At 46.1% G+C, this 16,266-nt stretch overlaps 1 protein-coding gene across 3 annotated transcripts in view; it reads left to right on the forward strand.

The window, feature by feature from the left end:
- LOC137537723 (transmembrane protein 272-like) overlaps positions 1 to 16,266 on the forward strand; it is a 132,622-nt gene that overhangs the window by 72,412 nt on the left and 43,944 nt on the right. For all 3 annotated transcript variants that reach the window (XM_068259662.1, XM_068259660.1, XM_068259661.1), the window contains exon 2: positions 7,866 to 7,913. In XM_068259662.1, coding sequence (XP_068115763.1) covers positions 7,877 to 7,913 — 37 coding nt within the window. In that variant the 5' untranslated portion in view covers positions 7,866 to 7,876. The remainder of the gene's footprint in view (positions 1 to 7,865; positions 7,914 to 16,266) is intronic.

Raw genomic sequence — 16,266 nt, forward strand, 5'->3', positions numbered from 1 at the left:
CTTTGGGTTAAACACACACTAAACCAGTGGGACAGAATTAAAGATACCCTGAAATGGGCCCCAGAACCTTCCCCCCTGATGCCCTTAGAGGGCTTCCCACACTTTCCTCCAGGACTAGATAGAGGATTCTTTGTCCCACTGGGCAACCACCATAGGGGCTATAAGGGCAACCATTGACCTGACGGAGTGGGAAAAACTTTTCATCAGCGAAGGAAAAGCACAGAGGGCAATTTCCCTCATATATAAGTCTATACTGGAAGGCAGATGCAAAGGGAAACCATATTTTGTGTGTGAATGGGAAAGAGACATAGGACATACAATCTCTGATCCACAACAAACTAAAATACTGTCCATGACCCATTCGTCCTCCATAAGTACTCACATACAAGAAGGAGGTTACAAATTACTAACCAGGTGGTATAGGACCCCGGAGTTCCTGGCTAGGGTATATGGAGGGGAAGAGACTTGTTGGAGAGGGTGTGGGGCCAGGGGGTCTATGTTACATATATTTTGGGACTGCCCAGAATGAAATAGCCTCATATTGGATGAGGGTGATAAATTTGATAAAAGAAATCACGGGAATGGAATTAGAACGTGACCCTTGGCAAATCCTTTTTCATATGACTCCACTAACTTTAAAAAAATATAAAAGTACAGCTGTCCCATTCCTATTGAATGCTGCTAGAAGTCTAATACCCACCAAATGGAGACTCCCTGGCCCACCAACACTAAAAGAATGGTTCAGAAGGGTTAACTTCTTACAAGAAGCAGAAGAGACAATCCTATCGGGGAAGGATAAATTTGAAAAATATAAACTGATCTGGCTAAACTGGATCCTCTTCAAGGATACCATGTCCTACCAGACAATCATGTCCCCCGAAGAAACCAACTAAACAATAATAGTCACGATAGAAGATAACATATGCCTAATTTAGTAGAGAAAATAGGAGGGTCTAGCTCACGTGAATTGTTCTGGTTATGCACTGTTGCATGCAATGTTGAAATAATAGAGATATATATCAGTTTATTCATTTATTAAGAGTAGATATACAGACTATAAGATAATCATGTCTCCAATGGATTGAACCTATGCAAAAGAGGAAAATAAAGGCCAGAGGATGTACATGGACTACATAAACCAACATATCCAACAAAAAGAACACTTTTGCACAAAATGAGATGCCCGAAGAAAATGCGTAAATTTAAAAATCTGTGTGTATCTCTTGTTCAATGCTCGAGTACTAAGTGCAAAAATGTATACCTAATGTCTGTATGCCTATGTTGAAATAAAAAATGATTACATAAAAAAAAAAAAAAATGGTAACATGGCATTGATATACAACTCCGTTTTGTAAGTTTCTGTTTATTAAAAAATGTTCTTCACATTTTATTCTGCAGCCAGCTTTGATTTTTCTAGACATGACAATGGATTCAGATGTCTGCTTGATTTGATGAATAGCAAACCCAAATATCACACTGCATGCACTGAACCAGCGATCTGTGGACACACCCAGTCACCACTTGCTTTCAGGTTATTTCTCAATCGCTTGGCCCAAACACACAGTTAGCGAGGGAGTGCAACAGTGATTGTTTGCTGAAATCATTGCAACATCTATTGCTGTTTTAAAAAGATTTTTTTGTTTTTAAAGGACAACTGAAGAGAGAGGGATATGGAGGCTGTCATTTATTTCCTTTTAAGCCATACCAGTCGCCCGGCTATCCTGCTAATACAATACAATAACATTTCTATAGCGCTTTACTCCCATGGGACTCAAAGCGCTTAGGCTCTCTCAGATTCAATAGTTGGTTGTAGGATGAAGTATTCACACAACAACTAAAATTATATTTCTTCAAATGCCAAACTGAACAGTTGGGTTTTCAGTCTGGATTTAAACCCGTCCAGAGATGGGAGCTGTCCTGATCTGCTGAGGTAAGGAGTTCCATAACATAGGAGCAGCATGACAGAAGGCTCTGGGACCAAGTGTTTCCCGGTGGACTCTGTGCCTCCTATTCCCAGTGGTGAAGACTGCAAGTTAAGTTGTTTTGTTGTCATGTGCTGCTCTCCGATCAGAAGGACTTCAGTTTTATTTTGCATTTAGTTTCAGCCAGTTATCACTCATCCATTGCTGTAGTTCCTAGGGTCTCAACATGCGGTACGCGTACCCCAGGGGGTACTTCTGATGGGTCCAGGGGGTACTTGGGCTTGATATACTTAACCAAGAATAACAAATTTAGAGATTTAGAAAATTATAATTCTTATTTAAACAGCATCAAATTAGTATTTTAGCAAATTAAAAGCAATAATAAATGCTTGCACATTGTTTAGAACCAATTATCATGTACTACGATTAAATATATATTTGTCAAGGGGTACTTGTGATCATGTTTACTATGATAGGGGTACTCGATGAGTACAGGGTTTTAAAGGGGTACACACTTATAAAATGTTGAGAAACACTGCTGTAGTTCACCTAAGCAGGCGTTTATAGTTGGAGTTGGGTCTGTCATACTAGGCTTGAAGGAAAGATATAATTGGGTGTCATCAGCATAGCAGTGGTATGTCAGGCCGTGTGTTTCGATTCGTTTTTCCAAGCGGTAACATGTAAATGGTGAAAAGCAGGGGCGAAAGGATTGAGTCCTGGGGCACCCCATACTTAAGTGGTACAGAGGTGGACAGGAAGGGCCCCATAGACACTTTTTGGGTTCTGCCACTCAAGGATTGGAACCACTGAAGAACTATGCCATCAATGCCGCAATATTCCTGTAGCGTGCTTATCAAGATGTCATGGTCAACTGTATCAAAGGCTGCAGAAAGGCCTAGCAGTATCAGGATGGAGCACTCTCCTCTGTCTCTTGCAATGAGCAGGTGGTTGCAGATTTGGATGAGGGCAGTTTCAGTGCTGTGGTGTTTCCTGAAACCAGACTGGAATGGGTCATAACTGTTGTTTTGTAAGATTTTGGCTTCTAGCTGGAGGTATACGGCTTTTTCAACCTCTCCCTCTTTAATACTTTAAGCTATAGACCCTGAGCAAGCATGCAACATATCGGGTGTTTGACATCAGATCTGACAAGATTAGCTGCATGCTTGAGGCTTCAGAAGTCTTTGGAAACCCGAGTGCCCCCGAAAATGGGCGGCTCCATACTGCGCATGCATGAGTGTGCTAAAGAGCGTGTTTGCGCGTGCGCAGTATGGAGCCGCCCGTCTTCGGGAGCACTCGGGCTCCCTGAGACTTCCGAAGCCTAATTCAGCAGCAGAGAGAGCAGTATTTGACCAATTGGTTGAGGCAGTTGTGGACTTGTCTCCTCCAAGCAGACACAAAAACAGGTTGATATTATATCAACAAGCAAATGTAATTATATATACACTCCAAAGGGTCATGGCAATGCATTTTGCAGGTGTGGCCTCGCTTCATCAGCTGAGACATAGACCCTTGTTGCTGTATGCTCCATCCCCTATTGCCTGATGAATTGGGGCCACACCTGCGAAACGCGTTGCCATGACCCTTTGGAGTGTATATATAAATTTGCTTGTTGATATATCAAACTGTTTTTGTGTCTGTTTGGAGGGGGTAAGTCCACCACTGCCTTCCCCTTTAAAAAAAAATGTTTTAGCTACTTTTTATCCTTTTGGCACCTCTGTTCATTTCCACATTGTTCGAGCCCACCCATGGTGGAAGGGTGTTAAACCCCTTGTTTCCAGATCTACAGAGAGCGACTTCTTAATCCTGAGTAGGGACAGGTCTAATCTCCCCACTTGCATTTACAGTGGTTACCTTAGTGGTAACCCATGTTTGTGAGTATAACTTTACATACTTGCCTCTCATCACCCACATCAATCCAGTACATACTGTACTATATTGGGCTCTCGGTGATCTCTCTCGTTTTCTCGTTACATCTCTAAACCAATTGAGCTGTGGTTTCATGAGCACTAGGATATGGCCACATGTCTTCCATTGTCTCTGCAGATGACTAGATCACTGCACCTCTATAGGAAGCCCTCATGATATGACATATGCAACAAATATGTGCCTCTTTACAAAAAAAGGAGTAAATGATTGTCTATAGCAAGAAGTTTTAAATCAGGATGATACCATTTATTGGCTAACTACAAATGAATAAGAATAAACAAGCTTTCGGCCTTGCAGCCTTCGTCGGGTTTACATCCTGTTAGTTTGCAAGCTGGTGGTACAGACAGTTTATATACATGCAACATCAAAAGGGAAAACAGATATTTTTTTCAAGCATAAATACATCATTAAGATGCCTTAATACAAACAGCCCATCTAAATGGGGTAAGATAAGGATCCTTGTTTACTTTATTGCTCACAGACCTGGTAATAAAGTAAACAAGGATCCTTATCTTACCCCATTTAGATGGTCTGTTTGTATTAAGGCATCTTAATGATGTATTTATGCTTGAAAAAAATATCTGTTTTCCCTTTTGATGTTGCATGTATATAAGCTGTCTGTACCACCAGCTTGCAAACTAACAGGATGTAAACCTGACGAAGGCTGCAAGGCCGAAAGCTTGTTTATTCTTATTCATTTGTAGTTAGCCAATAAATGGTATCATCCTGATTTAAAACTTCTTGCTTTTACTGATGGCTAACACGGAACAATACCCTACTGCTACTACTATGATTGTCTATAGGAATGGTGAAATACCTCATTGCACAGAGTTCAAGACTCATTTAACTGAATTCTTGGTGGAGTTGAAGCAAAGAAATGTCATTTTTATGGACCTATTGGAAGTTTGCATTGAATCTATTAGCCCATGTATAGAAATAGCGTCTTTATGTGTTATAATTAGCAATAACATTTCGTACGCCCTTCCCACATTTGTGAACTAGCAGCCTGAGACTTGGAAATAACTAAGTTTTTTATAGGAAGTGGGTGAGACTTGTGGTCAGGGGCATAGCAATAGGGGGTGCAGAGGTAGCCACTGCATCGGGGCCCTTGGGCCAGAGGGGCCCCAAAGGGCCCTCCCTCAACTACAGTATTAGCTCTCTATTGGTCCTGTGCTGGTAATAATCACTTCTATAGATACTTTGAATGGTAGTGATCACTGTTCCCCATCCCCTTCTTGCTCCTCTGACACTGTGTTGTCCTTGACAGGTTTTGGTGTGCCGTATCAATTGTTATGTATAGAGTGCTTGGGGGCCCCATTGTAAAACTTGCATCGGGGCCCACAGCTCCTTAGCTACACCACTGCTTGTGGTTAGATGATTGTGACAATTCACTTTGCCTTGTCTTATATTGTTTTGGGCCTGAGAGCCTGACTATAGCAGGATTAACTGTGGAGAGGGTTTATCTACACAATCTTCTCATGTTATTCAACATCTGTCATCCCTAATACTTTGTGGAAGTGGTCAAATTGGCCAGTCATTAGCCAATCAAAATTGTTAATGTGTACCAGGCCTTAGGCCTCATTCACACTAACGAGGCGGAGTGGAGGAGGGTGGCTGTGAAGGTGCAAGGGAGAAATCGGCTGAAGATGATGCACCTGAAGGAGGAGGAAGAGGAGGAGGGTGGCTTTGATTTTGTGTGCTGCTTTTCCTCAGGTGGTCTTCCCATTGCCGTTTGTGCTTTTTCTCTATGTGCCTTCGTAAGGCAGTTCTCCCTACTCTGGTGTTAGCCTTTCCATGGCTCAATTTTTGGTGGCAGAGAGAACAGATGGCATTGCTTTCATCTGAGGCAGACACGCACAATAATTTTCACACCGCTGAGCCCTGGGGTGATGGCACTATGGTGGCGTCAGCAGCTGACGTTGAAGGGCATGTTGGCTGGCTGTCCATAGGTGGCGATACATGGCGCCGGACACTGCCACCAGCTGTTTCTGACGACGAGCTCCCCGTCTTCTTTCAGCAACTTGTCTCCTCCTACTCTTCTCTGACTCCCCTCTGAACTGTCCCCTTAGTCATCTTGTCTATTAGGATCCCACGTGGCATCCATGGCAGTATCAAGAACAAGAACAAGAACAACAAGAACAACAAGAACAAGAACAACAAGAACAAGAACAACGCTTGTATTAGACACCTCCAAAATTGCACCAACAGCAGATACTTAATCATCCTCCTCCTCACACCTTACGTCCATAGTGTCGCCTAACTCAGACATATGAGGTGGTGTAACTTGCTTAGCGCCTTCATCTTGTTGAATCAATAATGGCTGTGAATCGGTGAATTCCCCACCAAATAACTCTTGCGAGGTGTCAAATGTAGCGGATGTGGAGCTTGGAGTAGCGCCGGTGGCTGTGGAAGATGAGCTGTTCTGTGTTAGTCAACCACGTCCTGAAAATCTTGGGAGTCGATGGGATGCGCCTTCTTCTGAGCACTGTACTTTGGTCCAGGGCCGCATGAAATCATGTCAGCATGACCTCGAACAGACCTGCCGGGTGGCCTGCCTCTGCGTCTGGCTCTGCCTGTTGTGTTGTCTATATCGGGGGGGGGGATGAAGTGAAAGGTATGCACTGACTTGACTAATACAATGTACAGTCACACAGGTACTGTGAATGGTATGCAGTGACTGGTATTACAAATGTGCAGCTGGCACGCACGCACGCACGCACGCACGCACGCACGCACGCACACACACACACACACACACACACACACACACACACACACACACACACACGTGCAGCTGTCACACACAGGTACCGTGAACAGGTGTGCAGTGACTGGTATCAATACAATGTGCAGTTGTCACACACACACACAGGTACCATGAACAGGTGTCGTGACTGGTATATAACACTACATGCTTCTGTCACGCAGGTGCAGTAAACATGAACAGGTATGCAGTGATTGGTATTACAAATGTGCAGCTGCCTGTCACACATGTGCAGTGAAAAGGTAGGCCCTGAATGTGCTGCTCCTGGCAGTGGCACAGTAGGAATTAGCAAGGGGCCAAGGGCCAGCTGTGACTGACTAACAGGGCTGCATTTGCAAGTGTCAGTGGGACACACCAAAACCAAAAATAGATCACAAGAACAACATTAGCTCTCAAGAGAGCTGTTGTGGGGTGCTGTTTAGCAATAAGTATCAGCAAGGAGCAAGCTAACAAGCCTAACAAGAGCCTAAGGGCCCATTCACACTTGAGCGGGAATCGCACGATTCCCGCTCACGGCAAACCGCTAGCGGTTCTGCGAGAACCGCTACACAATATAGCGAATGGCAGTGTTCTCACTGTTGCGGTTAGCGATAACCGCAACCGCGCTGCATGCAGCGGTTTGCCGGCGACGAGCGTTCCGCGATTTGCGATCGTGATTAGCGTGCATAGCACGCTAATCGCGATCGCTCCAAAACCGCCGCAGTGTCCAGTGATTTTTCCGCGATAATCGCGGGAAAATCACTCCCGCAAAACGCCGGCGGTAATCGCCGGCGTTCTGCGGTTCTAAGTGTGAATGGGCCCTTACTAAGCTTTCCCTATGTCTACAGCAGGTTCCTCTCCCTTCTTTAATTACTGCAGCCACACGAGTGAGGGAAATAGCCGACGCTGCCTGCCTTTTATAAGAGGGGAGGCTCCAGGAGGGAGTGTAGCCTGATTGGCTACCATGTGTCTGCTGACTGTGATGTAGAGGGTCAAAGTTGAGCATAATGATGTAGTATAGGGGCAGGTCGAACTCTCATATAGTTTGCGGCTCACCGAAGTTCGCGCTAATCTGTTCGCCGGCGAACCGTTCGGGCCATCGCTAGACACTTTTTAAATTTACATTATGGATGACATTTGAATTCCATCCCTATCTGCCTTTCCCCCTGATTGGTGTTCTGCTATAGTGAAAAGGAGAGATTTAGGTTTACAAATATTACAAATGCTGACAAATTTTCTTTGCTATATTATTCCCTATTTTCTTTCCTTACCAGGAACATTCATTATGGCTGAAGATGATGAGCAAAGAACAAACGCCATAGGTAAGGCAAGCCTTTATACGCTTATGATCATTTCGTTGCTGTCTTTTAAAAGTGTAAAATCGCAAGCCAGTAGTATGTATATTACAGCACAAGTATGGCTGGGTTTCAGGCAAGGCCAAAAAGGCCATGGCCTAGCGCACCAGGAAAGTAAGGGGAAGGGTGACAGTAGCAGTCTTCCTGCCAAACCATTTGTCCTGCTACAGAGTTTGCACATAGTCGTCGGCAGCTACCAACAGCTGGATCCGGTGCTCAGGAAATAAAGCAAATGGGCACTTAGGGCTGGTGCACACCAGAGCGGTTCTGGAGCGTTGTTTAAAACGCTTGCAGAGAGAAAACGCTTGGCTAATGAAAGTGAATGGGATTGTGCACAACAGAGCGGTTCGTTTCTTCCACAAAAGCAAACTCGGAGGCTGCAGCATTTTCTTAGATTTCTGAGGCGTTTCTGCCTCAATGTTAAAGTATAGGAAAGTGGAAAACCGCTCTGAAAAATGCTAGATCACAGCGGTTTTCCAGGCGTTTTTGTTACAGAAGCTGTTCAGTAACAGCTTTACTGTAACAATATTTGACATCTGCTACACAAAACACTCCAAAAAAACACTAGGCATGTTTAGAAAACGTCTCTAAACATGCCTAGAATCGCTCTGATATCTGCTTCAAAAACCTCTAGCATTATGCAGATCTGCTAGTGGTTTTTGGTGTGCACTGGGCCGTACAGTGATCTCTGAGCTGCCTGTCACACGCCAAATGTGCCGACAAGGATCTTACAATCTAATCCCTGCCATCCATACCATCATTTCACTAATCCCTGCCATCCATACCATCATTTCACTAACTGGGCAAACTCACAAAAGGCCTAAAGCCAACATTACCTTAAAGAGAAACCCCAACCAAGAATTGAACATTATCCCAATCAGCAGCTGATGCCCCCTTTTTACATGAGAAATCTATTCCTTTTCACAAACAGACCATCAGGGGGCGCTGTATGACTGATATTGTGGTGAAACCCCTCCCACAAGAAACTCTGAGGAACGTGGTACTCCTGGCAGCTTCCTGTCTGAACCTTGTTGCATTGTGGGAAATGGCTGTTTACAGCTGTTTCCAACTGCCAAAAAAGCATGCAGCAGCTAAATCGCCTGCGAACAGTAAAAATGCCACCATGTAATAAATGTCAGAATGTAAATCAGGGATTTAAAAGATTTTACAATGGGCAAATACTGACTAAATCATTTATACATAATTATTGTAAAAATGAAGCACTTTTTTATTACATTATTTTCACTGGAGTTCTTCTTTAAGGCATACTTTGCATGTGTCAAACTATACATATGGTGAAGTAACAGATGTGTTCACCATAGTGGGCTCCAAAGTTACTACTTTCCAACTGTCAATTTCTGCTGCCTGTAGCTTTTTTTTATCCTGTGTGGGGGCTGGCTAACCTCAAGCAGTGCCTTTTGGATGGGGAGTGGTCATGGAATCCCCCAACTCATTCCTTTTCTGCTGATTGGAGGAAGGAAGGGGGGGGGGGGGGGGGGCGCTGGCTGCTATGCTAGAACCTGAGGTGAAAAATTTTGCTAAAAAAAAAAAATGCACACTAACTGATCTGGGGGGCTGGCTGGATTAGGTAGCTGCACTCCCCGCCGCTCTCCACCACTCCTGTGGCCAGCAATCTCTTAGTTTCATTTTCCTGACCCCTGAGGTCACGACTCTGGAAACTCCGTCTCACAGGACGGGGGAGCTGCCGTACAGAGACAGAGCTGCCCAATGGCAGCTGTGGAAGCATTCTTAGAACCCCCCCCCCAGTGGGCATTTAGCAGAGAGTGCTTCTCCTTCACAAATTGGACCCCCCTACCCCTCGAGACGTCGACATGCTGCATGTTGGCAATTTTGGGGGGTGATAGTGTGGCGCTGGGTGGCAGGGAGTGGCGCACGAGGGCAACACATAGGGATATCATGCAGCAGGGAACATGCCTCTGTCCCTCCTGCGCTGCCTCTGGTACACTTTTTAATCCCATCTGTGCCAAAACTTTCCAGCTTGTGTATCAAGTGAAGTACAGTATGTGTATGCATTCTACAATTACTAAGTGCTACAGAAGAAGCCAGCGTTTCATCATCAATCTCAAATCAAATTTATACAATGACAGTCTGAAAACTATTTTAAGTCAACCTGAAAACATGAGTGACGGCAGGAAAGTACCAGTACTAGAAAAAGGTTACAAACTTAACAAACCGGAAAAGTAGCATTTTTCTAGAAATTGTAGCATGCTAACCTGTATATTATATGTATATGGCGGGGTGGTGTACTAATGTAAATGGGGCAAAATATAGAGGCGAAAACTCTGGGTTGCCCCCCAGCCTCACTACAAGCTTCCTGTATGAACCATGATGGTACCTACTCTGATAGCCTAAAAGCAGGGTGTGCACTGCAGTAGATACACCTTACAGAGACTTGCATGGGGGCTGCCACCTCCATTGCCTATCTGGGTACCACCCTCTAGTGATACAGGAAGTGGAAATAATTCAATCTCATGTTCAGATTGTATGCTAATGATATGCAGATTGGAATTGGATCAAATGTAGACAGTGTTAGAAACTTTTTTTTTTTTTTATCATGCAGTTTGGGAATTCCCATCTACTTAAAGTGAACCCAAAGTGGGCCCCTGAAGTTAGATACTTAGTTAGGGGAAACCCTCTGGATAGTCTTCCCATCACACCTTGACCCCACCGTTGTTGTACATGGACCCTTTGAACATATCTGAGAAGCTTGTCTGAAATGTTCCCATTGCCAAACTCCCCTCAATGTATGAGCACGGCCATGCCTGCATAGTAAGCCATAGTAACTCATGCACGAGTGGCTCCATGCTACTGCGCAGACAGAGCCTTACTCGCACAGGCGCAGTAGTCGTGCACGCGGCTGGGAACTAAGAGGGTCCAGAATAGCAGTGGTTGGGTTGAGAATGACGTTAGAAGCCTCTGGTAGGCATAAGTATTGTTATCCCGCAGGTAAGGTTGGGCGCAGGGTGAGCTGAATTAATTAACCCAACTTCCACTGAAATTCCCAGAGGCGTTAAATACATTTTTCCCCTCTGAGTCGTAGCAAAAAAAGTAATTGGGGTCTGGAGATCACCGGCACACAACTTACCCATGTGCGGGATGCAGACCATAGCGTTGCAGCTATAGGGGTGCCCAACTTGGGCACTACACAGCTGTGACCTGCTTCTGATAGATCCAGTGGGATCCATTTTCTTAGGCAAGTAGCTTTTTCTTTCGGGCCTGCCTAGGGTTGTCTTTAACCTCCTTCATGGTAATCCTGAATCAGGCCCACAGCTCAGAGCGGTAACCCCGAGCCAGACTCCTGGTGACCGCTGCAAGGTCAATGCAGAGCAATGGCACACAGTGGGCTTTTTCACTCAGCTCCCCGGGGACCAAGACGCCCGCAGCTATTCTTCTTCCTGTCCTCCAAGGCTCTGCATCCCCCTGGTGAGAATGCCAGCTGTCGTCATGACAGCCGGCGATCTCGCTTTTATAGGGTCACAGCGCCCCCCCAGAGTACGTAGGGAGAACTGCAGCGCTGGATCCCAGGGAGGTTAGTAAGCGCAGGGGCAGACACAGATTATTTCTGCATTTTAGGGTCTAAAAACATGCTAAAAAAATGCACCCCTAAAATCTGGAAATAATCATACCGCCGGGAGGTTGTCATTTCTGTAGCTGCAAAGAGCTGGCACGCTTGTCAGTCACTCTCCTTGCAGACCTAGATCAATAAAGTAATAAACAGTAGGGTTTGAATCACTCATTAGTATTTCCAGACAAAGAACACTATGGAATCAGTGGTGAGTGTAAACAAGCTAATTACTATTTCATGAAATGTTGCATAATTGTTGCAATTCAATTTGTGATCGAAAACTGTAATTGCGAAAAATGACGTGAAAAGTTGCGTAATTACGCCTATATATAGATAATTTTCGTAATTACAATAATGTTTGTAACTTTATTTTCACATAATTGCAAAAAATATGAATTTGTAAGTAATTCTGTGTTACTGTGATGAAACGCGGAAAAGCCGCTGCCTCTCAAGGTGAGGCGGCTGTTTCCGCGTCCAGCATGGCGTCACAACGTGGAAAAAATGCCGCATAGGCAGAGCAGCGGAATCCGCATTGGTAACGGCGGAATCCGCATTGGTAACGGCGGAATCCGCATTGGAGGCGGCTCCCGCACTCAGTTCACTGGATACATTGCAAAACAGTACTGGTGTGGCTGGGACTGATAGTCCACCTAGATTCAGAGTGACACGCGCGCGCACAGAGGCAGAGCTTAAATAACAGCCAGAAGGGAGTCAGCTGACCAGGCGGGTCAGCTGACATTTTCCACTACTCTCATTGGTCCAGCAATTAGGGAGGTCCTGGAGAGGTCCGTGTGTGTGTGTGTGTGTGTGTGTGTATATATACTGCTGGCTGTTCACTTGCTCTTTGTCTGGCGTTGCGAACACATACGTGGGAGCACTCAGACCCGTAGTCAGATCCTTAAGTGTGCCGGGACCAGCTGGAGCTGTAATCCTACACTTAGCTAGATTCTGTTGATATCTTAAAGTACTAGTTTGATTGTGATTATCTGTTATGACCTTCTGCCTGCCTGACCATCCTCTTGTATTCTGATCTTGTACCTTGCTATTCTGATACTCTGTTGCCGAACCCCAGCTCGTCCTTCGACTCTGCTTCTGCCTCTTGATCTTGTACCTCGATATTTCTGATACCCTGTTGCCGAACTCTGCCTGTACCTAGACTCCGCCTCTGCCTTCTGAATCTGTACTTTATCTGTCCGTGTGTTACGATCTGGCTTGTCTGACCTCGAGAACCAACCTCACTATTGGAGGCGGTTTCCCGTCCTGTTAGTGACACTTTCTCCTGAGTGTCACTCTCAGACTTACCTTCCTACTCGCAGCCTGACTCCTCCCACCTTGGAGAGTTCAGGTCTTCGGAAGGAAGCCGTGCAGTACTCTCTACTGCACTGAGGCTCAGTCCTCTTAGTGTTACTGTTACACCAAACACTACACTCTACTCAAGTACAGAGGTTAGCTGGTATATCGGATTATCGGTGATACTGCAGATCACTTATAATCTGGTATACATCTGTATTCCCAGTGATACTGCAGATCACCGGTAATCAGATCCTCTGTGCTCCACCGTTCGTTACAGAACGCCAGACCCAAGACAAAATGGACGCACGCACTGGTCCTCTGGGTGAACTTGCCACCTCAGTGGATAACGTCAATCGAGTGCTGGCTGAACACAAAACATTGATTGAGGCTCTGACAGGGTCCGTCCAAACCCTCCAGACGTCAGTGGATGAAGTGCGATCCCGTTCTAGCGCAGACATACGCATGCCCATTCCAGAACGGTTCTCTGGCCACAGATCTGACTTCCGCAATTTTAGGAGTAGAGTGTTATCATATTTTGAATTAAGACCCCGATCCTCTGGTACTGAGGCCCAGAAAGTCACGTTCATCAAAACTTTACTGGCCGGTGATTCTCAGACCTGGGCATATAACCTGTCCCCTAGAGACACAGCTCTGACCTCAGTAGAGGAATTCTTTAAGGCCATGGCCATAATTTACGACGACCCAGACCTTGCTGCGACCTCTGAGCGGAAGCTCAAGCTTTTACGGCAAGGCAAGGGTCCAGTCGAAGAGTACGCGGCCGAATTTCGTAGGTGGTCAGTTACCGCCAGATTTGACACCTATGCCCTGATGGATTACTTCCTGTCTGGGTTGTCGGAGGAGGTCTCCGACCTAATGTTAAGTTTACCAGAGCCCAAAACAGTCGATGAGGCCATCTCATCGGCCATTCGAGTCGACCGTAGGCTACGCCATCAGAGACAGACTAGGGGCAGTCACCGTGTCAGGGTGACATCTTACGCGGCACCTTCCGCTGCACCCCTAGTAACACCATCTCCGCCTGTCTCACCCTCTCCAGCCTTGCCTCCACCCGAGCCAATGCAGATTGGTCGATCAAAACTGACCCAGGTGGAACGAAGGCGGAGAATGACTGAACAAATGTGCCTGTACTGTGCAGAAGCGGGGCATAGAGTGCGAAACTGCCCTAACAAGCCGGGAAACGAGTCTGCCTAGGAGTAGTGGGGGGTGACACACCCTAGGCACACAATTCTCACCCCATAAAGAGAAAAAATTGCTTCTCCCTTGTACGATTACATGGGATAAGTCTGTAGCCACTGAGGCTTTTATTGATTCTGGCTCAGCGGCTAATTTTATGAACTTTGAATTTGCTCAGGAGTTGGGTATTCCTCTCACTCCAGTGAGACCCCCCATTCAGGTCACGGCAGTAGACGATTCCCCTCTGCAAGGGAATCGTTCCCTGTCACAGACCCCGGAGGTGAAGGTCACGATAGGGGTACTGCATGGGGAACAACTACAGTTTTTCGTATTACATATGTCAACCTCCACTATCATCCTAGGCATGCCGTGGTTACAAGTCCATTCACCACAAATAGACTGGGCTACGGGTCAGGTAACCAGCTGGTCCGATCATTGTCGCCAGCAGTGTTTAGGGAAGGTGACATTGGGCCAGACCAGGGTTCAGTTGGAAGGGGTTCCAGTACAGTATTCTGAGTATGCCGATGTGTTCTGTCCTAAGGCCGCTGACAAGTTACCGCCGCATCGCCCATTTGATTGCCCCATTGATCTCCAAACTGGTTGTATGCCCCCTAGGGGTCATCTTTACAATTTGTCCGGGCCAGAGAAACTGGCCATGCAAGAGTATATTCGTGAGAATTTAGCTAAGGGGTTCATTCGACCATCCCGGTCGCCCGCAGGTGCAGGGTTTTTCTTTGTTAAGAAAAAAGACGGGAGTCTGCGACCGTGCATAGATTACCGGGGCCTGAATAAAATCACAATAAAAAATCGTTACCCCTTGCCCCTAATAGATGACCTTTTCACTCAAGTTACCAATGCTAAAGTCTTTTCAAAATTAGACTTGCGGGGCGCATACAACCTGGTGAGGATCAGAAAGGGCGATGAACGGAAGACGGCCTTTAACACACCCGACGGGCACTATGAGTACTTGGTGATGCCCTTCGGGTTGTGTAACGCCCCGGCTGTCTTCCAGGAATTGATTAATGAGGCATTCAGAGAGGTGTTGGGCAGGTTCGTGTTAGTATACCTGGACGATATACTTATCTTTTCCAACAACCTCTCTGAGCACAGAACACATGTCAGAACACTATGACTAAGGGCAGATTGTAAGCCCGATACGCGTCAGTCGATCCTGTGATTTTTATTGCACATTTTCTGTCATGTGGATTTTTCTAATAAAGAACGGACATTTTTTCACTAAGCCAACCCTGGTTTGCGGATCCTTTCTTCACCACATGTCCGAATTGTACTGGACAAACTGAGGCGGAACTCGCTTTATGCAAAGTTGGAAAAATGTATTTTCGAGGTGACATCTGTTTCTTTTTTGGGGTACATTATTTCCACTTCGGGTCGGTCTATGGATCCTGCCAAGGTCTCTGCTGTGATAGAGTGGCCCCAACCCGTGGGGTTAAAGTCTTTGCAGAGATTCTTAGGCTTTGCTAACTACTATCGGAGGTTCATAAAGGGGTACTCCACTGTTATCTCACCCCTCACTAGTCTCACAAAAAAAGGGGCAGATACTAACCACTGGACCCCAGAAGCCCTACAAGTGTTCTCTACCCTGAAAACCTTGTTTTGTTCAGCACCCATCCTGAGGCATGTCGACACCTCTTACCCCTTTATTGTCGAGGTGGATGCCTCGGAGGTTGGGGTAAGGGCTGTGCTGTCTCAGCGGTCAGGGTTACAGGGAAGATTACATCCTTGTGCTTATTTCTCTCGTAGGTTCTCCCCGGCGGAGAGAAACTACGATATCGGCAACAGAGAGCTCCTGGCCATTAAACTTGCCTTTGAAGAATGGCGTCACTGGCTGGAAGGAGCAGAGCATACCATTACAGTGTACACTGATCACAAGAACCTGGAGTACATCGAGGGGGATAAGAGGTTAAGTCGCCGTCAGGCTCGATGGTCATTGTTCTTTTCGAGGTTCAGGTTCATTATTACGTACACCCCGGGCAGCAAGAACATCAAGGCAGATGCCCTCTCCAGATGTTTTGAGCTGGAGACAGCCCTGCCCTCTGACCCAGAATCCATTATCCCACAGAGGTTAGTGCTAGCGGCAACTGAGACTTGGGAGGACTGGACAGAGACCCTGAGTCCCTTCCAGCAGGATGTCCCCGAGGGGAAGCCGGAAGGGGTTATGTTTGTGCCCTTACCCTTTCGTCTCCGCAGTTTACAGATGTTTCATTCCCACAAGAATGCGGGACACCCGGG

The sequence above is a fragment of the Hyperolius riggenbachi genome, chromosome 11, assembly GCF_040937935.1.
Source record: "Hyperolius riggenbachi isolate aHypRig1 chromosome 11, aHypRig1.pri, whole genome shotgun sequence".
Classification (NCBI taxonomy): domain Eukaryota; kingdom Metazoa; phylum Chordata; class Amphibia; order Anura; family Hyperoliidae; genus Hyperolius; species Hyperolius riggenbachi.